Source organism: Lutra lutra, chromosome 10 (assembly GCF_902655055.1).
Source record: "Lutra lutra chromosome 10, mLutLut1.2, whole genome shotgun sequence".
NCBI classification, from domain to species: Eukaryota; Metazoa; Chordata; class Mammalia; order Carnivora; family Mustelidae; genus Lutra; species Lutra lutra.
In genome coordinates this window covers 47604461-47629361 of record NC_062287.1, presented here as the reverse complement: position 1 = coordinate 47629361, position 24901 = coordinate 47604461, and the positions used below count along the sequence as shown (strand labels likewise).

Sequence of the window (24901 nt, the reverse complement as noted above, 5' to 3'; positions counted from 1 at the left end):
CCTTTGTCTCTGCCACTCTTTTCTGATTTCATCCACATCTGCTTTGGCCCTTTCTGGCAGTTTCCTTTCTCAGCTGTGACTCCTAATTTCCCTTAATTGACTTGTTTTAAGTGGGTCCCAAAGCTCACCTGTTTCTCATCCTCCTTCACTGCAGCTTTCCTCTCATTCTTTCCACCTGCGCTATTCCTGAGACTTCTAGTCCAGACTGACATAAACGCTTGTTAAATGCTAGACTCTTGGCTTCTCTGCAACATTTGACCCTGTGGAGATGACTTTAGACTTACCTAGTTTTCTTCCTTCCACTCCATTGACTCTCCCTTTCCCTTAGTTAACTTTTCTTCCATCCTCTCCGTAAATCCTGTTATTTCCCCCTGGATGATGCCATCACTGGTGCTTTTTTCCCTGGTCGTGTGCTGTTATTGAGAACTGACCGGGAAACTTGTGGCTGTGAGATTCTTGTGCAATCTTGGTTTGAGCAAGGACTATTGATAACACCCTTAATGACTTAATTTTTTGAGGTTCAGTCATTTTCTGTGATACATTATAGCCCCCAAAGAAAAATACTCCCAAACATTCGAGGCCAGGTGGTATGGTTTCTTATATCCTGTTCACTGTCTTAGCTTCTGCCTGCCAAGCACTGTGATAATATTGAATAAGGAAAGGGTTAAGGTGTAGGCAGGGAAAGATATTATGACAGTGCTTGGCACATGGTAGATGCTCAGAAAGGATTTTTGAGTTAAATGTGCAGCATTTTGTTAAGGAGTGATATAAGATATACTAGCCCTCAAGAAATTAGCATTTGAGTTGTGGAGAAAGGACATATACATAGATAAATAGTAGTATAGATTGCATAGATTACCAAAAATTCAAAAACCATTTGAGGTCAGGAATTGTGCTTTTTTGTTCAGGATATACTTTGATAAAACTCTCTACTTCTTTCTCCTCCAACAACTGTTCGTGCTTAGGTAACTTTGTTGCTTCTGGCTTAAGATACACATTAAAATATTTCACAGTCACAATGTAGTCTTGATGTTTGGAACATTAAATTGTAAAATATAAGACCACTGGAGTGTTACAAGGTAAACACTGTGACCTGCCATACCTTTCTTAGTGTAGTACATATGAAAAGGATAAGAAAAATAGATTGTAGAATATATCAGCCTATGTGACATAGGGCTCTGGTAAAATCACTGGAGAGTAGGCCTCTCTTGTGGAGAAAGCACTGGGTGTATTTCAGAATGGTTACTTTCCCCTTTTCCCTGCCAAAGACATGAAGTGATTCTTCTTTTCACAGTGATAACCTGGTGGGATTTACCCTGGTGGGGTAAAATCTATGAAAATGTGGGGGCCTTCTAAGACTGTAGCCCCAGAGAGTTTCTCACTCATAGTCTCTTGCCCAGCCTCTAGCAGTTTGTCAAAATTACCATTTCAGTGCTTCGAAGTTTATGGCTCCAGTGGCTTTTGCTCCAGGTAAGCTGAACTTGTTTGTGTTTCTCTGTATTTGTGTGTCTCTCCAGACTCAGGGAGGCAACTGGCTCTGAGACCTTGGTTCTCTGATGAATCCAAGAAAAGTTTGATTTTCCTTTTGTCCAGCTTTTTCTTTACCTATGGGAGTGATAACTTCTGTGCTGTTTATGTGTTAGAGCTGAAATGGAAGTGTGATTGAAATGTTAATCACAAACATCTTTGTAGTAAATTGTTTGGAAAGCCAAAGTGATTTTGTGCTTTCTGTTGAATCATTGCTTTAGTCTTTTTTTTTTTTTTTTTTTTTTTAAGTTTTGTGATATACGTTAATTTGATTTTCATAGGTGCCCGGAAGAAAGTGCATTTTGGTAACATACATGATGCTGTACGGGCTGGAGACGTAAAGCAGCTTTCAGATATAATAGAACGAGGAGCCAGCATAAATGAAGCAGACATTCTCCATAAGTTTACCCCTTTACATTGGGCAGCACATTCTGGAAGTTTGGAGGTAAGAGGCTGTACAAATTATTAAACTGAAGTAAGTTTACAACTGTTAGCAATTTTGAAATTTTGCAAATAGGGCTGAGACTTTATGCTAGGCACTGGAAAGATTTTTTCTTTTCATTGTAGTATTTGTTGTTCTGGTTACTGTGCCTTTATAACAAATTGTCTCAAAAGGTAGTGGCATGAAATGACCATTGGTGCTCAGGAGTAAATTAGGAGTTTGGATCTCAGGGACAGCTTGTCCTGTTTTGTGATGTGTGGGGCTTCAGCTAGAAGATTTAAATGCTGAGTCTGGAATCTTCTGAAGGCTTGTTCATGCAGGTGTCTGGTAGAAGATGTTAGCTATACCCTGGCCACCTTAATTCCTCTCCATGTGGGTTTTTATGTGAAGTCTCTCCACCTGGGCTTGTTTGTGATTCCTCACAATGTAGTTACTGTGTTCCAAAGGCAAGCATGGAGGGTAATTTACAGAGGGTAGCATGTGAATATCCAGTTTTGTCAATCCTAAAATTTTTCCTATAGTTATTTTAGATTTTTAAAAAAAGAGATGGAATATTATAGTTGCGTGTGAAGTCCCTTAGCACCCCCCTCAGGTGCCATTCCTTTCCTCCCAACTCCTATGTTGTTATTACATATGCTTATAGCATTGTTTTTAATGCATTTTATGTAAATGACATCATACTATGTGTATCATCTTGTAGCTTTTTGTGTTCAATGATGTGTTTTTGAGTCTTAACTATGTGGTTACATTTATGTACTGCATTTCTTTGAGACATGTTACAATACCATCTACTTAGATTAATATCAGAATTTATCCACTTTTTGATTGATGGCTATTTAGTTGGTTTCCATTTTCAGCTAGTACAGGCAGTGCTTAGTGAATATTTTTATGCAGACTTTCTCTTGGGTTGTGTGCAAAGCCACCTGGACTTTTTCCTTGTGATTCAAGATTGTGTGGAGCTTATTTTCGTGACTACAGCCTGTAGGCTGCAGTGGTTCTGTTCAGTACAAAGTCTCTTATTGCCCCTGACACACAGAGACTGCTTTCTCTGAATATGGTTTCTCTGTGTGATTTCCTGTTTGGGCTTCTCTGCTTCTTGGAACCAAATCTAGTCCTGAGGATTATATTAAATAGCTTGAACTTTATTCTGTAGGGGATGGGTAATGGACTTAAGGAAGGTTTCAAGTAATATCATATATTAGTTTGAGAGCGATAACTTTATACTCTCCACCAGTTAGTGTGCCCTGCTTGAACTGTTGTAAACAAGGATTTTTGCTTTGGCCTTTTTTTTTTTTTTAAATTTATTTATTCATTTGACAGAGATTACAAGTAGGCAGAGAGGCAGGCAGAGAGAGAGAGAGAGAGGAGGAAGCAGGCTCCCTGCCTAGCAGAGAGCCCGATGCGGGACTCGATCCCAGGACCCTGAGATCATGACCTGAGCCGAAGGCAGAGGCTTAACCCACTGAGCCACCCAGGCGCCCTGCTTTGGCCTTTTAATGGCTCCCTTTCACCTAGGAGAAATGTGCCTTGACAGTTCTTTGTGAGTTTATAACCCTGGGTGGGTATTTTTTTCTGTTTCCTTCCACATCCCTTCTGGGTCCCACTTTGGTGGAATTCCCATCTGTTCTCTGGCTTCAGATGTCAGTCCTAGTTTCATCAAAGATGGGGTGTTCTTCCTGCTTATCTTGCTTTTTTTTTTTTTATGATTGCTAAGAGAAGAAGAACTAGTGATCTTATTCTGCCATAATCAAATAAGATGGGGTTTCCTCTCTATCCTGGTATCCTTCATCCTTTCTGATTACTCTCGGTCTTTTTTGATTAACATCCTCTGCCTGCTCTACAAATAGAGGCATTTTTTATTCCTCTGCTAATGACCTTTTCTCTCCTACTTTATATCCTTTAGGTCGTCTTTTAGAGTTCCTTGGCTTTACTGCTACTACAGAATAATTCATTGGTTTGCTTTTTCTCCTGAACTCTGGCTTACGTACCAGGTGCTTGATCAACACCTCAGGCATATCTGATAGGATCTCACATTGGTCTAAAACTAAACCAGTATCCTTTTCCCTCCCTTTCTTAGTTTTCCAGGCTAATGACTTTGCATCATTATTGACTTGTCTCCATTTTTTCCAGAAGCAAATACAGTATCAACATTTGTCTGAAGGTGTACTTCATAATGAACATTGATGCAGTGAGAACTGATTATCAGATCCTTGATTTTGTTCCATCTTTGTCTCCTGAGTTTGTCCTCTCCATCCTCCTAGCCATTGCTTTAGATCTAATTGATTTCTTCTTTTCTGTCTCATCTACCTTTAGTTCATATTCGGTATAAAGTTATCCCTCTAAAACTAATATCTGATGTTACTTGAAACCTTTCTTAAGTCCATGTAGTGACGCACTCCCCTGTAAGTTATTATAAAGTTTAAGATATTTACTAGAAGGGACTTCTCTCTCCAACCTCCTCTCCCATCATACTTGTTTTACTCTGTAGTAGTGGTGACTACTGTCATGTCCTACACAAGTCTGCTGTTTCATGTTACCGTAAACTTATGTTGTTTTTATCTGCTTGGTCTCATCTCTTCTTACTGGTTACTTGGTTGAAAACTAGGCCAGGCAGCACCCACTTGGTAAAGCCTCTGTGTTCCCCACTCCCCCTTATTTTCCCCAGTAAACTACCTAGGATCTACCCCTAAGTCTTACACATATTTTTAAAATTGTATTTGTTTGTATTTATCACATTGAATTTATCACTTTGAACCTCTTTTAGAGTTTTGAGCTTTTTGAAGGTGCATTTAGGTTTTATTCCTCTTTTTTTCCCCAGCATCTGGCATAATGTCTGGCATATTGGATTCATAATAAATGCTGGCTGTATTGCTGAGTTTTTTGATTTTTAAAAAATTTTTTAAATTTTTATTTTAAGTGTCTAGAACAGTATATAACAGATATTCCAGAAATGTTTGTTGAAATTTTAACAAAAATAAATCTAAACCAAAAGATTTAGGTGACTTTCTACCTTCCCATGTGAAGATCATCTCCTAATTATCTACTTGAGTACTACATTAATGCTTTTACATTTTGTTATCCTTTCTGAAATCTCTTTTTTTTTTTTAAGACTTTATTTATTTATTTGACACAGAGAGAGTGTGAGAGAGGGAACACAAGTAGGGGGAGTGGGAGAGTGAGAAGCAGGCTTCCCGCTGAGCAGGGAACCTGATGCAGGGCTCCATCCCAGAACCTTGGGATCATGACCTGAGCCGAAGGTAGACATTTAATGACTGAGCCACCCAGGCACTCCCTTTCTGAAATATCTTAAGACTGTGGTACTTATGTTGGTAATAGGAAATGGTCACTAAATAAACAACTGGTAAAACCTGCTTTATTAGACTTTAGTTCTTTTCTTTCTGTCAGATGATATCAGTTCTTGAGCCCCCTATGGTAAACTTTATTTCAGGTATATTTTTCGCTGCCAGAATTTCTTTTCCTTCTTTCTTTTTTTGAAAAAATAATTTGTCTCTTTGTACATTTTTTTTCTTTTTTTTTCAATTGTATTACATTTTTCACATTTTGAAGTTAACTTTGGAAATACAATAGTATTTCATATGTGGATGGGAATCAATATTTGAATATTCATGGTCACAAAATAATTAAAATTATTCAAAATTAAAATGAATCTTTATAAATAAATGCACTATAATTAAATTATAGTCTTAAAAGCACAGATATTTATAGTTTTATTTAAATTTCATAAAATTTATTTTTATCCTGAACATTGAAGTTGAATTATTTCCCAAACATATTGTGAATTAGGCAAAACTTTAATTCAGTTAACACATTTTTATGAGTGTTTATGTGTAAAAAATTGTTTTTAAGGATTTTATTTATTTATTTGACTAAGAAGGAGAGAGTACAAGCAGGGGGAACAGCAGAGGGGGAAGGAGAAGCAGGCTCCCTGCTGAGCAGGGAGACTGATATTGGGCTCTGTCTCAGGACCCTGGGATCATGACCTGGGCTTAATGCAGATGGTTAACTGACTGAGCCACCCAATGGCTCACCACTGAGAATTTTATTTTGTTTTTTTTTTTTTTAATAATCTCTACACCCAACATTGGGCTTGAACTCACAACTTGGAGTCACATGCTCCACTGACTGAGCCAGGCAGGCACCCATATATATATTTTTTCATAAGTGTACTCTTTATGTACCTGTTTCAGCCACTCTCCACCTACTGCTTCTCTGATAACTATCATTTTGTTCTCTATGTTAAGAGTCTGTTTCTTGGTTTGTCTTTTTTTCCTTTGCTCATTTTTTTTTTTAAAGATTTTATTTATTTGACAGACAGAGATCACAAGCAGGCATAGAGGCAGGCAGAGAGAGAGGAGAAAGCAGGCTCCCCTTGGAGCAGAGAGCCCGATGTGGGGCTCAATCCCAGGACCCTGAGATCATGACCAGAGCCGAAGGCAGAGCCTTAACCCACTGAGCCACCCAGGTGCCCCTGCTCATTTGTTTTGTTTCTTAAATTACAAATAAAATGTAGATCATATGGTATTTATCTTTCTCTTATTTCTCTTTGTATTTTCTATTGGATGAGTCATTGTCATCATACTTTAATTCTTTAAATATAAATTCTTTTAAAAATAGTTTCAGTTCTCTGGAGCTATTTATAATAGCTGCTTTGAAGTCACACTAGGTCCAACATCGGGGCCCTCTCAGAGATAGTTTCTATTGATTGTTGTCTCCCCCCCCATGTATGGGTCACACATTCTTTGTATAATTATAATCTCATAATTTTTTAGTTTGCCTAGACATTTTGAAAACTACATTTTAGATTATCTATTGTAGCAGCTTTGAATTCTGATCCTATTCACTGCATCCCTCCCAGATGTGCTTATTGCTATGTATTTGCTTGTTGACTTGCTTGGACTAATTGTGTGGTGTCTGTTTCCCCTCATTATGTAGTCACTACTCTGTTTTTTTAATTTGTTTGTTTTGGTTTTTAAAAATTCTTGTTAGTATTTTTAAGTCTGGCTAGGGGTCACTCTTGGATCAGTGATTGATCAGAGGTTGTGCTTAAATACCTTTACCTAGTAAGGATTCATCTTTTGCTGAGTCTGTGTGTGGCTTGGAGAATGTTTTCAAAGTCCAAACAGTTTACAGGTCAACTTGACTTTCCTTTTTTGTTTTTGTTGTTTTTTCCCAAATGTGTTTGCAAGGCCTTAGGTTTAGCCAGGAATGTCTAGCCAACTTGGGCCCTCTTCAGTCTTTCCTGAATATAAGCAGGTTTGTACATGTACCTGGCCTTGTAGATGACAAGGGTTAAGGGGAATCTTAGCAAGGCCCACTTGTTGTCTCATTTCTTGGCTTTTGTCCATTAATTTTCTCGGTGGTCTTTTGTTGTTTGTCTTCACCACTATTGTGACTTCAGGTGAGTGCTGATGTTGGCTTTCCCAAGTTTTTGGCGCCTAAGGTTGGAATTGTTTTTGACTTTGTGCGTGGGCATGGAGTCTTCATTCCTTCCAGTAGGACAATGGAGTGGTCCAGCTGGGTAGAACTGTACCATGTAGCTCGGGTTAGGGATAGTTGTAGTCCCAGGCTTTCTGCTGCTGACTCCACCTGTTCTTATTGAGATTCAGAACATTTTCTCGAGTTACCACTGCTTATTTTGTTTAGTGCCTCTGACAAATTCTCAGAGTCTTTACATTGTTGTTTTTGACAACTTTGTCTAGTTTTTTTTTGAAGATTGTATTTATTTATTTGTGAGAGAGAGCATGTGCATGCACACACACACGAGTGGGAGAAGGGGCAGAGGGAGAGGGACAAGCAGAATCCCTGCTGAGGGTGGAGCCTAACTCGGGGCTCGATCCCAGGACCCTGAGATCATGCATGACCTGAGCTGAAGTCAGATGCTTAATTGACTGAGCCACTGAGGAGCTCCTACTTTGTCTAGTTTTATCACTGCTTCTTTGGGGGTATTTTTCAAGCTCCTCACTTAGCCATTTCTGGTTCTTAGCCACATCAGTAAGATTGATCAGTTGATTAAAAAAAAGATTTTATTTATTTATTTGAGAGAGAGAGAGCGAGAGAGAGCATGCACAAGTGGCAGGGAGCTGGGGCGGGGGGCGCGGAGCAGAGGGAAAGAGAGAAGCAGGCTTTGCGCTGAGCAGGGAGCCCGATGTGGGACTTGATCCCAGGACCCTGAAATCATGACCTGAGCTGAAGGCAGACATTAACTGACTGAGCCACCTGGGTGCCCTGATCAGTAGACTTTTGACAAAGATGCAAATGAGGTCCAATGGAGAACAGATAGTGTTTTCATTAAACGGTACTGGCACAATGGAACACTCATATGTGAGAAAATGATATATTTGGCACCTTATGTAAGAATGTATTCAAAACAGATCATAAACAAATGCAACATTTAATGTTCTAAAGCTTCTAGAAGAAAACATTAGAGAAAAATCTTTGCAAATCAGATCTCTAAGAATTTGTAACCAGAACATATGAAACTCTAATAGTTCCATAGTAAAAAATAAAAAAAGTCAATTAAAAAAATGGGCAGATGGGGTGCCTGGGTGGCTCAGTGGGTTGAAGCCTCTGCCTTTGGCTCAGGTCATGATCTCAGGGTCCTGGGATCAAGCCCCTCACTGGGTTCTCTGCTCAGCAGGGAGCCTGCTTCCTCCTCTCTCTCTGCCTGCCTCTCTGCCTACTTGTGATCTCTGTCTGTCAAATAAATAAATAAAATCTTTAAAAAAAAAAAAGGGTCAAATGACTTTGACACTTCGAAGGGACATGTGGATGGCAATCAAGCACATGAAAAGGTATTCAACATCATTAGCCATTAAGGTAATGTAAACTAAAAACACAATCAGATACCAATACATTCCTATTAGAATGGCAAAACAAAAAACAAAAAATACTACTACCAATATTGGCAAGAATATGGAGCAACTGCAACTCGTATATACTGCTAGTAGAAATGTAAAATGGTATAGCTACTTGGGAAAAGAGTGTGGCTGTTTCTTATAAAATCAAACATATACTTACCTATGTTCTGGTAGTCCTACCTACATATTTACCCAGGAGAAATAGAAAACTTGTTACATGAATGTTTCCAGTGGTTTTTATTTTCCTGTAACTGAATAATGTTAGCATGTAGTAGTCTCTCCATAAATATTTGTTGATAAATGGGTGACTTACTGTGATTAGTGATGACACTGAGCTGCTTTTAAATCTTTTTATTTTCTTGGCCACTTATCTCTGTGACAGGCCAGTGATAAGTAAATGTTAAGCCTTTCAACAAATGATAATGGCTATGACTGATATGACAGTATATACTAAAGATACAACCAATTCTTTAGAATTTCTTGAAGATAGAATCCCCAAACTTGAACATATAAAGACCGTAACATCATATGTGGCACAGAACTCTAGTACTGTATTCTATTGAGATTTACGTTAATTAAAATATTAAATGAAGATGCATTTGACTCTCCCCCCCTTTTTTGGTAAGCCACTTTTTTCCCTTTTTTAGCAAGTATCACCAAAATAACAATGTTTGCTCTGATACAGAAGCATCCAGGCTCATTTAAAGATTGTGGCAGAGGTTGCAAACTGGCAGCGTTTGAGTGAATATGATTCACAGATGTGTTTTGTTTGGCTTACACGGTCTGGGTGAAATACAAGATTTGGATTAACATTTCACTTACAGTAACAACTGGCTGGGATTAAGCAGCATTTATACCTTATGGACAAGGAATGGGATCTCCAGTTTGTGACAGCTTCCACTGTTCCCTATTGTTGACCCAATAATAAGGCCAAGTGGGGGTTACCATATCATTGTTCTTATTATGCTTTTGTTCTTCTTAAAACTAGCCCCCTCATTTACTTATGATGCTTCCCAGGCTATGGTATTTCATGATGATAGACTAAATTTCAAAGATCTAAAGATGTTTAAAAAAAAATCTGCCTTATAACTTGTTAACATGGTTATTTTCTTAATTTAGTGTCTTCATTGGCTCCTCTGGCATGGAGCAGATATCGCACAAGTAACCATGAGAGGTTGGACAGCAGCTCACATAGCTGCAATCAGAGGTCAGGATGCTTGTATGCAGGTAATAATAATTTTGATTACTTTTAAAAAAATCAGTACATTTAATAACTTTAGCTTAATTTTGTTGGGCTATTGTTTTTATTCTAATAATATGACCCATAGATTTAGTTCTTTATCCTAAACAAGTACTTACTGAATTCCACGGCTCAGATATTTGGTACCAAATACAGCTTAAACAAATTGTGTAAGACTGGGATCCTTTTATCTTTGAAGTAATTGGCTATCTGATAGGTCGTTTTAAAGGGATGTCTCAGACATGTCCAGATTATCTCCTTAATAGCCTCTCATGCCTAAAATTTCTTATTTAATGTATTTCCTGGCCAGAATTTCCTATTAATATGTGCAGGATCTAGCTTATTAGATTAACTAGATATAATCAATGTACTGAAGTAGACTGGAATTTGGAGGAATACAAAATTGTATAAGCAAACAGTTCCTGCCTCTAAGAAGCCTGAGATTCTACTTGGAATGAGAGGTTTTCTACTCAGTGAGTTACAAAACAATACAAAGTACAGTCTATGATTAAGGTTTTAATTATTAGAAGGAGATAGAGAAATCATTAATGGAGACAATAAAAATTTAATTAAGCTGAAAAGAACAGGTTGATTTCAGAAAGTAAGGAACAATGAAAAATTATTATTTTTTATGTGCGAATTATAGTTTCCCATTCATCACTTCATTTAATACAGTAATCTTAGGAGTTCCCCTTTTTATAGATAAAGAATCAGATTCTGAAAGTTAAGTACCTTGCCTAAGTAAGTGACAAAACCAGAATTTGAACCTAGGTTTTATTCTATGAATCTCTATGGTCTAATTCTATGTGTAGTACTTAAATTGGAAAAATTAGGTGTGTTCAAGGGGTTAAACTATTGTATGATCTTGACTAAGTTGTAGATGTTTTGTTGTTGTATACTGTTATGAATTAAGTTTGGATAGCCAGGTATGTAAAATGTCTTAGAAGTAGAATTAAGATTCATTTGTGTAAGAGAGTTTTTATATGCATACTAATATATACTCTTACATATACATATATCACACATGCATACTTATGCATACATACACATGCACATTAACAGAGGACTGAAGTAATGAAAGCAGTATTTCAGGAAATTATTCTAACAAGATGTATCTGGGCTTACCTAGGATGGGGGCTTACCTAGGATGAGGCTGGGCTTACCTAGGATGAGGCTGGGCTTACCTAGGATGAGGAAACAGTTTGGAGGGAAGAAGACCAGTTAGAGACTTTTGGTGTCATCACTACCCACAGAGGGAGAAATTAGATGGTGGCAGTGGAAAAGAAAGAAAATGATAGAAGCCATCTTGAAAAGCAGGTGTTGACATAATAGAGTGAAAATTTTAAAGTTTTAAGGCAGTATGGCAGATAATAATGACACTACAGATAGAGAAATCTAAAAAGCAAGGGAGATATGGGAGCAAAAATATTGAATTCATTTTGGTACATGTTGTTTAGGGGGCTTATAGGACATTTGGGTGCAGAAGGTCCAGGCAGTTGAAAAGGGTGCTGGAGACAAAAATTTAAGGAGTAATAATGTATAGAAAAGAGAATAGAGTATTGAAGATTGAATGTTGAATAATGTTACTAGTAGTGATGGTAGGAAGCAGAGAAATGAGTAAAGAATTTGGAGGAGGAAGTCAGAGAGCCAGGATGCGCTGGACTATGCAAATGAGGGAAGGATAGTTAGGCTGAGTGTCAGAGTTATGGGATGTAAGGAAATGCCAGTGGACTAGAGAGTCACTATAGGGTGAGGTTTGCTGAATTTCCATGTAGTGGTAGGATGCCACCTTGTTTGCAGGTTGATTTGGAGTTGAGGCATTGAGGTATTAATATGAGAAGTAGGCAGTGAAAAAGGAAATAAAATAGTAACTTCAGGGGATATTGGGGTCAAATAAAGCTTTACTTGATGCTTTCCTTCCTCTAAGCAATCAAACCATTCCCATAGTCCTGATTGTCCTTGTCTCCCTCAAAGTGATCTTCATTCTCAGAGATTTTGTGGTATTTTTTTTGTACTGTACTGTGTGGTTGTTGATTATCAAGGACTGCTTTGTATAATTGATTATCATTGTCTCTACATGTGTCCTAATTCTCTAAGTTGACATGTCTTCATATTCCTTGTAGTGATTTTTAAAGTGCAGTAAATATTCAGTGTGTGCTTTGTGATGATTATTGACTAGTTTGTTAATTATGAAGACTATTCTTAAAGCTTTTAATATGAGTTATGATGGAGTCCTTTGCTAAGATACTGGTAAATACAGACTGGTTAAAAAAGGTTTAAGGGAGGGGTGCCTGGATGGCTCAGTGGGTTAAGCCTCTGCCTTCGGCTCAGGTCATGGTCTCAGGGTCCTGGGCTTGAGCCCTGCATCGGGCTTTCTGCTCAGTGGGGAGCCTGCTTCCCCCCCAACCCTGCCTACCTCTTGGCCTACTTGAGATCTGTCAAATAAATAAATAAAGTCTTAAAAAAAAAAAGTCTTTTTTAAAAAAAGGTCTGAGGGAGTAAAACTAAAAAATATTAACTTGTAATTCTTTTAAACAGATTACTCGGTATATTACATAGAGGGGTGTGCTGTGTTTATGATATAATCCTTATACAGAAACTAGGCTGATTGAAAATTCAGATGGAATCTCCTCAGATGCAGTTAGAAATTTGATTTGGAGCTAGAATAAGTTACTTTAATAATGAAATCCTCCTATAGTATATTCAAAACCTAGTTAATAAAAGATTCCGCTTTTGAAATAGTGACAGTTTACTTTTTAGTTTATTAGTTTAGTATTAAAGTATTTAGCTTAGTGGTTATTAATCTCTGTGTACCTTATAAATCGTATGTACATGTTGAAATCAGAATGTAAAATCCGGTATTATAAATATCTCCTAGGCAAGGTTAAAAAAGATCTCAAGCATTTTCTTAAGATTATCTAAGAATTTCTCATACTTTATCTATGACACATGTATAAGAACTTACATAATAATGTAGCCATAGGTTAATAAATTGCTTGCCTATTACACATCTGCATTCATGATTTAACATTTATATTTATGTACACTCACTGTTATTTCTCTGTTTTTAGGCTCTCATAATCAACGGGGCAAATCTGGCATCTCAAGATGATCGTGGATGCACTCCTTTACACCTTGCTGCAACACATGGACATTCTTTCACTTTACAAATAATGCTCCGAAGTGGAGTGGTGAGAGATTCCTGTTAATATGCGAGAATGTGTGATCATATAGATGGAATAGCATTGAGTAGCCTAGTTATCTCTTCCTGACTTTTTAAATCCCTTTTTTGATCAAACTAATTTGATCTCTCTCTTTAGCTTTTCTGTCTTTAAACATAGGAGCAATAATTTAGATAAAGCTTCAAAAAATCCCAGTTTAGCAGTACAAAGGATTTCAGAGGCTGGCGGTTCTTCATGTCGGTTCAGAGTTTAACTGGGAAGATTCTGAAGCTTCCAAACCCATTTCAGCCAGTGATTATATATCTTTCTGAATTTCTGTGTATTTACCTATTTCTTTGTAACTTATTTCATACACTGATTTAGAAGGTGATTTTTATCTCCAGAAATTTCATTCACTGTGATATTTATTTTCATTATTACTTAGTGGTTGTAAAAAAAAAAAAAATTAGAACTACTTTTATTGAAGACATTATGGTAAGAGTTGGTGTTTCTATAATTAGAGAAAAAGTGAAGGGCCTATTAAGTATTTTTTATTAACTCTTTATGCTTTCAAGGATATGATTGGACCATGGAATCCTTCCCTTTCATTTTATTGGTCAGAAGCCTATGACCAGTAAAATGACTAGTTAAGTTCCCTTTTTCCCTCTTGAATATTTATTTATTTATTTATTTTAAAATAAATAAATCTTCACATTTATTTATTTTAAAAGATTTATTTATTTTAGAGGGAGAGAGAGCATGAGTGGGAGGGGCAGAGCAAGAGGCAATGGGAATCTCAAGCAAACTCTTTGCTGATCACTCAGCCACACGTGCGGCTTGATCCTACAACCATGAAATCATGACCTGAGCAGAAACCAAGGGTGTGATGCTCAATAGACTGTGCCACCTGGGCGCCCCATGATTTATTTATTAATTTGAGAGAGGGAGGGCGGGGTATGGGAAAGTGGGAGAGAGAACCCCAAGCAGACTCTATGCTGAGTGCAGAGCACAGCTTAGCCAGAACCCGCGACCTGAGCTGAAACCAAGAGTCAGGCACTCAACCGATGTGCCACACAGGCACCCTTAGTTAAGTTGCTTTTTTAAAAAAACTATTTTTATGGGGGCGCCTGGGTGGTTCAATGGGTTAAAGCCTATGCCTTTGGCTCAGGTCATGATCCCAGAGTCCTGGGATCGAGCTCCACATCGGGCTCTCTGCTCGGCGGGGAGCCTGCTTCCCCCGCTCTCTCTCTGCCTGCCTCTCTGCCTACTTGTGATCTCTGTCTGTCAAATAAATAAATAAAATCTTAAAAAAAAAATCAAACTATTTTTATGGATCAAGTTATGTTCTTTTTAAAAAAACATTTTATAAAATTTTATTAGGCTTTATTAGCTCATGTTTAAATCAGTGGTAGTAGTAAATTTTTCTACTACATTTATTGTTTGCCTTATAGGTCTTTTTTGCCCCCTTTTTTTTTTTTTTTTGCCTTATAGTTTTCATTTGCAGAATTAAGCTGCTAGACTTACTGTTTCTCCTCAAATGGAAAGAAACTGAGTTCTTGTGAATATTATCCCTAGGATCCCAGTGTGACTGATAAGAGAGAATGGAAGCCTGTGCACTATGCAGCTTTTCATGGGAGACTTGGCTGTTTGCAGCTTCTAGTTAAATGGGGATGTGGAATAGAAGATGTGGACTATAATGGAAACCTTCCAGGTATTCACAAAAGCAAATGTTTTAGTTTTTTGTTAATGTGAACTTTTAAATGATTGATTGTGTTTAAGAAATTTAAATTGTTGGGGCACCTGGGTGGCTCAGTTGTTAATTATCTTGCCTTTGGCTTAGGTCATGATCCCAGGGTTCTAGGATCGAGCCCCACATCAGGCTCCCTGCTCAGCAGGGAGTTGGCTTCTTCCTCTCCCACTCCCCCTGCTTGTGTTCCCTCTCCCACTGTCCCTCTTTCTGCGTCAAATAAATAAATTAAAATCTTAAAAAAAATTTTTTTTAACTGTCATCATTCTAACAGTCCTTCAGAAAACTAAAGTAGTAAATATGTTGTCATGAACATTTTTTATTCTTACGCCTGTGTTATATACCTGTCATGTGATTTTCTTTCTGGAGCCATATCAGCAAAAGAGAAATTGGCAAAACTGAACTGGATTTACTCTTCCCACCAGCTATTTCCTTCATCTGCTGTCTAGTGTTATTATTTTTTAACTTCATACAGCTCCACTTCCCAGACTGTTGTTTATAAGAAATAGTATAAATAGTAGACGCTAGCGTATTTGAGTTAATTTGCTAACTTCCTGCAATTAGCTGGCCAGTTGGGACTTATACTCTAAACACCTGTCTTCTTCCAAGAGGTGCTGTAGAAATGCAGACGAGGGATAGATCATAGTGAGAGTGGAGTGAGGATTACTAAAAATGATACTTGAATTATGTCTTTAAAGAATCTTAAGTAGCAAACAAATGAAGGGGAAGTCCAGGCAGAATGATATGAACAGGTTTGATCAAATCACTCTGTTGCTTAAATACTCCATAGATTGCTGAGGAGCTCTAATTTCTTAGCTAGGCATGGTGTACCTTCCTAATTTGGTTCTTATATACCTCTTTGGCCTCATCTTCCATCCCTTTACACTGCTGTCTGGGATTGTTTTGCTTCTTTCTGAAGTACATCCTTTAGTGTTCATATAGTACATGTGTGTTTGTATGAACTCTTAATTTTCGTGTATCTGGAAATTACTGTTTTGCTCTTATTATTTTTTAAAATTTTAAATTTAAGTATAGCTATTGAAGAAAAGTGCCCATTTCTAATGTACAGCTCACTGAATTTTCACAGATGAGTACTTTTCTGTAATCATTAGCCAGATCAGGAAATGGAATAGTCTCTTTCCTGTCCTCTTTCTAGTTACCAAGAGTTTTCAAAGTTACTCACCTTGACTCCCAACATGAAAATTACTATTTTTTTTCTTTCTGAATTCTGTGGGATAAAATAATACACTGGTATTCTTTTGTGTCTGACCTGATTTTCCATAGTCGTCGTTATGAATTTATACACCCATGAGCAGTATTAAGACTTTCACTTGCTCTACTTTCTCATTAATACTTGGTATTATTAGTTTTTTGTTTTGTTTTTGTTTTTGTTTGTTTTTTAGTTTTTGTCATTCTTTTGGGTATAATACTTCATTGTGGTTTTAATTTACATTTTCTTTGATTAAAGATGTAGAATACCATTTTTTTCTGGAAGTTTGTACCTCTTTTTTTTTTAACTGAAGTATGGTTGACATACATACTATATTAATTTTAGGTATACAACATATTGATTTGACAGTTCTCTATATTACTCAGTGTTTACCTTGATAAGTGTATTATCTGTCACCATATGTTATAATATTATTGACTATATTCCCTATGCTATACTTTTAATTTCCATGACTTCTTTATTTGTAACTGGAAGTTTATATCTCCTAATCTCCTTTAGCTATTTCTCCCATCCCTTCAAACCGTTCTCCCTTTTGGCAACCACCAGATTATTCTCTGTATTTATGAGTCTGTCTCTCTTTTGTTGTTGTTGTTTTATTTTTTAGATTTCACACATAAGTGACATCCTGTGATATCTGTCTTTCTCTGTGTGGCTGATATGAACAGGTTTGATCAAATCACTCTGTTGCTTAAATACGCCATAGATTGCTGAGGAGCTCTAATTTCTTAGCTTGGCATGCTGTACCTTTCTGATTTGGTTCTTATATACCTCTTCGGCCTCATCTCTCTAACATCCTCATCTAACTGGAGAATACTCTCCAGTTCCATCCATATTGTTGAAAATGGTAAGATTTCATTTTTTTTATGGCTGAATAATATTCCATTGCATCTATCTATCTGTCTATCTATATATAGATATATATACCACTTCTTCTTTATCCATTAATCTATCTATGGACACTTAGGTTGTTTCCATATCTTGGCTATTGTAAATAAGGCTACAGTAAACATAGGGGTGTGTATATTTTTTTGAATTAGTGTTTTCATTTTCTCTGGGTAAATACCCAGTAATGGAATTACTGGATCATATGATATTGCTATTTTTTATTTTTTGAGTTTCCGTAAAAAAACCCAAAAAACCTCTTTTCCACAGTAGTTGCACCAATTTACATTTGCATGAACGGTATGTGAGAGATCCCTTTTCTTCACATCCTCTCCAAACTTGTTATTTCTTGTTGTTTAAAGATTTTTAAAAAAATTTATTTATTTGACAGACAGAGATCACAAATAGGCAGAGAGAGAAAGGAGGAAGCAGGCTCCCTGCTGAGCAGAGAGCCTGATGTAGGGCTTGATCGCAGGACCCTGGGATCATGACCTGAGCCAAAGGCAGAGGCTTAACCCACTGAGCCACCCAGGCGTCCCTTGTTATTTCTTTTTTTGATGCCAACCATTTTGACTTGTATGAGGTGATACCTCATTGTGGTTTTGATTTGCATTTCCCTGATGATGAATGATGTTGAGCATCTTTTCATGTGCCTGTTGGCCATCTGTACATTTTCTTTGGAAAATGTCTGTTCAGATCCTCTTCCCATTTTTAGTAGTATTACTTGTATTTTTAGTGTTGAGTTGTATAAGTTCTTTATATATTTTGGTTATTAACCCCCTTATTGGATATCATTTACAGATATCCTTGTCCATTCTGTAGGTTGCCTTTTTGTTTTGTTGATGTTTCCTGTGCAAAAGCTTTTTATTTTGGCATAGTCCTAGTAGTTTATTTTCTTTTACTTTTTAGCATGAGGAGATGTATCCATAAAGATGTTGCTAAGGCCCATGGTGAAGAGATTACTCCCTTTGTTTTCTTTTAGGAGTTTTATGATTTCAGGTCTCACATTCAGTTCTTTAATCCATTTTGAGTTTATTTTTGTGTATGGTGTAAGAAAGTGGTCTAGTTAAATCCTTTTACATGTTGCTGTCCAGTTTTCTCAGTGCCATTTATTGAAGTGATTGTCTTTTCCCTATTGTATATTCTTGACTCCTTTGTTGTAGATTAATTGACTACGTAATTGTGGATTTATTTCTGGGATATCTATTCTGTTCCATTGATCTATGTGTCTGGTACCATATTGTTTTTATTGCTGTAGCTTTGTAGTTATTCTTGAAATCTGGGATTGTGATACCTCTAGCTTTGTTCTTGTTTCTCAAGATTACTTTAGCTTTTTGTGTTTTTTTGTGGTTCCATTCAAATTTTATTTGTTTAAATTTTTATTCTAGTTTTGTGAAAAATAATGTTGGTATTTTGATAGGGATTGCATTGAGTCTGTAGATTGCTTTGGGTAGTGTAAAGATTTTATCAATAATTGATTTTTCCAATTCATGATCCTGGTGTATTTTTCCATTTGCTTGTGTTATTTTCAGTTTCTTTCACTGTTATCTTAAGGTTTTTAGAGTACAGGTCTTTTACCTCCTTGGTTAAATTTACTCCTAGGTATTTTATTCTTTTTAGTGCAATTGTAGATTCTTAATTTCTCTTTCTGCTGCTTTATTATTGATGTATAGAAATGCACCTGAATGCTGTGTCTTAATTTTATATCCTGCAACTTTACTAACTTCATTTATTACCTCTAACAGTTTCTTGGTGGCGTCCTTAGGATTTTTTTATGTATAGTATCAGGTCATCTGCAAATAGTGACAATTTTACTTCTTCCTTACTGATTTAGATGTCTTTGTCTTTCTTGTCTGATTGCTGTGGCTAGGACTTGGGAGTACTCTGTTGAATTAAAGTGGTGAGAGTCAACATCTTTGTTGAGTGTCTGCCTTTGGCTCATGTTATGATTCCAGGATCCTGGGAATGTGCCCTGCATCAGGTTCCCTGCTCAGCAGGGGGCCTGCTTCTCCCTCTACCTCTGCTTGACACTCCTCCTGCTTGTGTTCTCTCTCTGTTAAATAAATAAATAAAATATTTAAAAAAAAAAAAGAGAGAGGCTCTTAGTTCATCAGCACTGAGAATGATGTTGGCCGTGGCTTTGTCATATCTGGCTTATATTATGCTGAGTATGTTTCCTCTCCACCCACTTTGTTTAGAGTTTTTATCATGAACGGATGTTGTGTTTTGTCAGATGCTTTTTCTGTATCTAGTGAGATGATCTTAATGTTTTTTTTTAAAAGATTTTATTTATTTGACAGATGGAGATTACAAGTAGACAGAGAGGCAGGCAGAGAGAGGGGGGGAAGCAGACTCCCTGCTGAGCAGAGAGCCCATTGCGGGGCTCGATTCCAGGACCCTGAGATCATGACCTGAGCTGAAGGCAGAGGCTTAACCCACTGAGCCACCCAGCGCCCCGATCTTAATGTTTTTATCCTTCCTCCTCCTAATGTGATGTTTCACATTGATGGATTCGTTAATAATGAACCATCCTTGCTCCCTGGAATAAATCTCATTTCATTGTGGTGGGGGAGCTTTTCAATGAGTTGTTGAATTCAGTATGCTAACATTTTGTTGAATTTTTGTGTCTATCTTTATCAGCATATGGGCCTGTAGTTTTTTTTTTTTTTTTTTGTAGTGTCTTTGGTTTTGGTATCAGGGTAATGCTGGCCTCTAAGAATAAAGTTGGAGGTTTTCCTTCCTCTCCTATTTTCTGGAATATTTTGAGGAGAATAGGTGTTAACTCTTTCTTAAATCTTTGGTAGAATTTTCTTATAAATCCATCTGATCCTAGACATTTGTTTGTTGGGAGTTTTTTGATTACTAGTTCAATTTTTTACTAGTAAATAGTGTGTTCAACTTTTTTTATTTCTTCCTAATTCAGTTTTGGAAGATTTTATATTTCAAGGAATTTATCCTTTATTTTTTTCCTGGGTTCTCCCAATTTGTTGACATATGATTTTTCATAGTCTCTTATAATTCTTTGTATCTGTCGTGATACTTACGTCTCTCATTTCATTTCATTTTTTAATTTTTTAATTTTTTTAATTTTTTATTTTTTTTAAAGATTTATTTATTTATTTATTTGACAGAGAGAAATCACAAGTAGGCAGAGAGGCAGGCAGAGAGAGAGGAGGAAGCAGGCTCCCTGCTGAGCAGAAAGCCCGATGTGGGGCTTGAACCCAGGACCTGGGATCATGACCTGAGCCGAAGGCAGCGGCTTAACCCACTGAGCCACCCAGGCACCCTAATTTTTTTATTTTTTTAAAGATTTTATTCATTTATTTGACAGATCACAAGTAGGCAGAGAGATAGGCACTGAGAGAGAGGAGGAAGCAGGCTCCTCGCTGAGCAGAGAGCCTGATGTGGGGCTTGATCCCAGGATCCTGGGATCATGACCTGAGCTGAAGGTAGAGGCTTAACCCACTGAGCCACCCAGGCGCCCTTCATTTCATTAAAAAAAAAAAAAAAAAAATTTTTTTTTTTTTAATTTTTAAGTAATCTCTACACTGAATGTGGGGCTCTAATTCATAACTCTGAGATCAAGAGTTAGATGGTCTACCAACTAAGCCAGCCAGGTGGCCCTTTCCCATTTCATTTCTGATTTTATTTATTTGAATTCTCTCTTTTGTTCCTTGATGAGTGTGGCTAAAGGTTTATCAGTTTTGTTTTGTTTTATTGTTCAAAGAGCTTGCTCTTGGTTTCATTAGTCTTTTTTGTTATTATAATTGTTATTTTTTTATTCTCTCATTCATTTCTTCTTTGATCTTTATTATTTCCTTCCTTCTGCAAACTTGGACTTTGTTTTTTTGTTTTTTTCTGTTTTTTTTTTAGTTCCTTTAGGTGGAAGGTGAGATTGTTATAATTTTTCTTGTTTCTTTCTTTCTTTTTTTTTTTAAAGATATTTATTTATTTATTTGACAGAGATTACAAGTAGGCAGAGAGAGGGGTGGGGAAGCAGGCTTCCTGCCAAGCAGAGAGCCCGATGCAGGGCTCCATCCCAGAACCCTGGGATCATGACCTGAGCTGAAGGCAGAGGCTTTAACCCACTGAGCCACCCAGGTGTCCCAATTTTTCTTGTTTCTTGAGGTAAGCCTCTTAGAACTGCTTTTGCTGCATCCCAAAAATTTTGGACCATTATGTTTCCATTTTCTTTTGTCTTCATGTGTATTATAATTTCCTCTTTGATTTCTTTGTTGACCCATTGGTTGTTCAGTAGCATATTGTTTAACCTCTACATGTTTGTGTTTTCTGTTTTTTTCTTGTGCTTGATTTCTAGTTTTATACTATTGTAGTTGGAAAAGATGCTTGATATCATTTCAGTCCTCTTAAATTTGTTGAGATTTGTGGCCAAATGTGATCTGTCCTGGAGAATGTTCCATGTGCACTTGAAGTCAATGAGTCTTCAGGTGCTTTGGGTTGGAATATTCTGTATGTATCTTTTAAGTCCATCTGGTCTCATCTGTTGTTCAGAGCCACTATTTCTTTATTGATTTTCATCTTGGATGATCTAGCCATTGATTTAAATGAGGTTTTAAAGTCCCCTACTATTATTTGATTACTATCAGTTTCTCCCTTTATGTTTGTTTGTACTTGCTTTATGTATGTAGATGTTGGGTGCATAGATATTTATGGTTGTTAAGTTCTCTTATTGCATGATTGTTTATCATGTTGTAATGTCCTTGTTTATCATATGGTCTTTGTTTTAAAGTCTGTTTTGTCTGATATAAATATTTCAACTGTAGCTTCTTTCCCCCCACTTCCATTTGTGAGTGAAATAACTTTTTCCATCCCTTCCTTTCAGTCTTTATGTGTCTTTAGGTCTGAAATGAGTTTCTTATAGGCAGCATATAGATGGGTCTTGTTTTTTTATCCATTCACTTCCCCTGTGTCCTTTGATTAGAGTATTTAATAGTTTATTTATATTTAAAATAATTATTGATAAGTATTATAGAACATTATTTCATATATTTAATGGCCATCTTGTCATTTCCTTTCTTTTTAAAAAAATACTGTTCTTTTTATTATTTTATTTTTAATTAACATATAATATATTATTTGCCCCAGGGGTACAGGTCTGTGAATCGTCAGGCTTACACACTTCACAGCACTCACCATTTCACATACCCTCCACAATGTCCATAACCCAACCACCTTCTCCATACCTCCCCTCCCCTCCAGCAACCCTCAGTTTGTTTTGTGAGATTAAGAGTCTCTTATGGTTTGTCTCCCTCCCGATCCCATCTTGTTTCATTTTTTTCCTTCCCTACCCCCCAGATCCCTCAGTCTGCCTCTCAAATTCCTCATATCAGGGAGATTTTATTTTTTTTAAAGATTTTATTTATCTACTTGACAGGTCACAAGCAGGCAGAGAGGCAGGCAGAGAGAGAGGGGGAAGCAGTGAGCCGAATGAGGGGTTCGATCCCAGTACCCTGAGATCATGACCTGAGCCAAAGGCAGAGGCTCAACCCACTGAGCCACCCAGGTGCCTTCTTTTTCTTATTTTAAAAATGTTTATTTTTAAGTAATCTCTATACCCAATGTGGGGCTTGGCCTCAAACCCTGAGATCAAGAGTTGCATGCTCTCCTGACAGTCAGCCAGGTGCCCCTGGTTATTTTCTTTTTAGAGTACCAGTTCAGGGGCGCCTGGGTGGCTCAGTGGGTTAAGCCGCTGCCTTCGGCTCGGGTCATGATCTCGGGGTCCTGGGATCGAGCCCCGCATCGGGCTCTCTGCTCGGCGGGGAGCCTGCTTCCTCCTCTCTCTCTGCCTGCCTCTCTGCCTGCTTGTGATCTCTCTCTGTCAAATAAATAAATAAAATCTTAAAAAAAAAAAAATAGAGTACCAGTTCAAATTTTTTGTTGATTTCTATTTTTTATTGAGTTTTTCTCTCTTTTTAAAAATTGTAGGTGTTCTTTATGTAGTCTAGATACAAGCTCTCTGTCACTTATATGCGTTGCAAATATCTTCTTCTTTCAATCCTATGGCTTTTCCATAGGATTTTCCATCCTATGGCTTACCTTTTCATTTTTTTTCAGATTTTTTTGATGATAGAAGTTTTAACTGCAATTTAGTAAGTTTAATAAGCTCTTCCTTTATAACTAGTCCTTTTAAATCCTATTAAAAAAAGTCTTTCCCCACTCTTTGATCATGAAGGTGTTCTTTTATGTTCTAGAAATTTTTTTTTTAAAGATTTTATTTGTTTATTTGACAGAGATTACAAGTAGTCAGGCAGACATAGAGAAGGGGGGAAGCAGGCTTCCTGCTGAACAGAGAGCCGAATGCAGGGCTTGATCCCAGGACCCTGAGATCATGACCTGAGCCGAAGGCAGAGGCTTAAACTACTGAGCCACCCGGGCGCCCTTCTTCTAGAAATTTTATGATTTTACTTTCACATTTAGATTTCTAGCCCACCTGGAACTGACTTTTCTGTAATACAAAGTAGGGGGCAATTTTGTTTTTATTTGATTCTTTATTAAATATGCCTGATCATTTTTAAAAGTTTTTCTGCTTGCTCATTTAAAAAAAATCAACATTTATTTCTTTAAACAAGTATAATTTTTTATGACCATATATACTATATTTTTAAATAGTATAATATAGAGGTTAAGAATTTGGCTTCAGTCTCTGCTCAGCAGAAAGCCTGCTTCTCTTCCTCTCTCTCTCTCTGCCTGCCTCTCTGCCTACTTGTGATCTCTGTCTGTCAAATAAATAAATAAAATCTTTAAAAAGAAAAAAAAAGTTTGGCTTCAGTACTAGATTGCTTGTGTTAAAATCTCTTAAGTTATTAATTCAGCATTTATTTGCTGAGCATCTACTATGTGTCATTCCCTCTTCTAGGTACTAGGGATGTCCCACCAAATAAAACAGACCAAAGTCCCTGCCTTCATGTGGTGGTGGTCGGGACATAGATAATAATCAAAAGAACATAAATTATATTATAGAGTTATGTGTGTGGATAAAGTCAGAGAAGGGAGTAGAATATGAAAGAGGATGAAGTTTAAAATAGGGTGGTCAGGGAGGCCTTCGTGGAAGAGGCGATAGTTGGATAAAGACCTGAAGCAGCTGAGGGAGTAGATCTTGTGACCATAATGGGGAAGGGTTATTTCACAAAGAGGTAATAGCTGGTGAAAGCTCCTGAGGCAGGAGTGTACTTGAGAGCAAGTAGTAACAGCGAGCCAATTTGGTTAGAACAGAAGTGAGAGGGTGAGTTATAGATAACGAAGTCAGAGAGGTAACAGGAGCCATTGAAGGATTTTGAGCACAGCACTGACATGATCTGACTACATTTAAGAACATTTTCTCTACCCCTTCCTGCCCGCTGTTGCCCAGCCTAACCACACCACTCTCCACACGGAGATTTAGCATAGTGCTTCCAGTGTCTTCTCCAAAGCGTACTTACCACCTGTGTCCTTTTTGATTAAGTCCTTAAGCCCTCCCGAGCTGCAGTTTCATCATCATAGGATTTTTGCGGCACTTGAATGAAGTAACATATGTAAAAGAAATGTTAAAGTTGTTTCCACTATTCTTTGACTGGAACACCAATGAAATTGGACTGTACTCTTCTCTCCATCTCTGCCTCTGCCCTCCTAGCCCCAAAGTTCTAGAATCCTAGGATTTACAGATGTTGAACCACCCTTGCAGTCAGGAATAAAACCCATTTAGCCACAAACAGAAGAATGAAACTGGGCCATTTCCTTACAACATACACTATTGACTCAAAATGGTTGAAAGACCTAAATATGAGCTAGGAATC

General features: G+C 37.2%; 1 protein-coding gene across 1 annotated transcript in view; it reads left to right on the top strand.

Annotated features, from left to right (window-relative positions):
• Positions 1–24901, top strand: part of ANKRD42 (ankyrin repeat domain 42) — a 64335-nt gene that overhangs the window by 1049 nt on the left and 38385 nt on the right. Inside the window, exons 2-6 of the mRNA XM_047692609.1 lie at positions 112–114; positions 1809–1972; positions 9967–10074; positions 13159–13278; positions 14824–14959. Of these exons, the coding sequence (XP_047548565.1) occupies positions 112–114; positions 1809–1972; positions 9967–10074; positions 13159–13278; positions 14824–14959 (531 nt within the window). The remainder of the gene's footprint in view (positions 1–111; positions 115–1808; positions 1973–9966; positions 10075–13158; positions 13279–14823; positions 14960–24901) is intronic.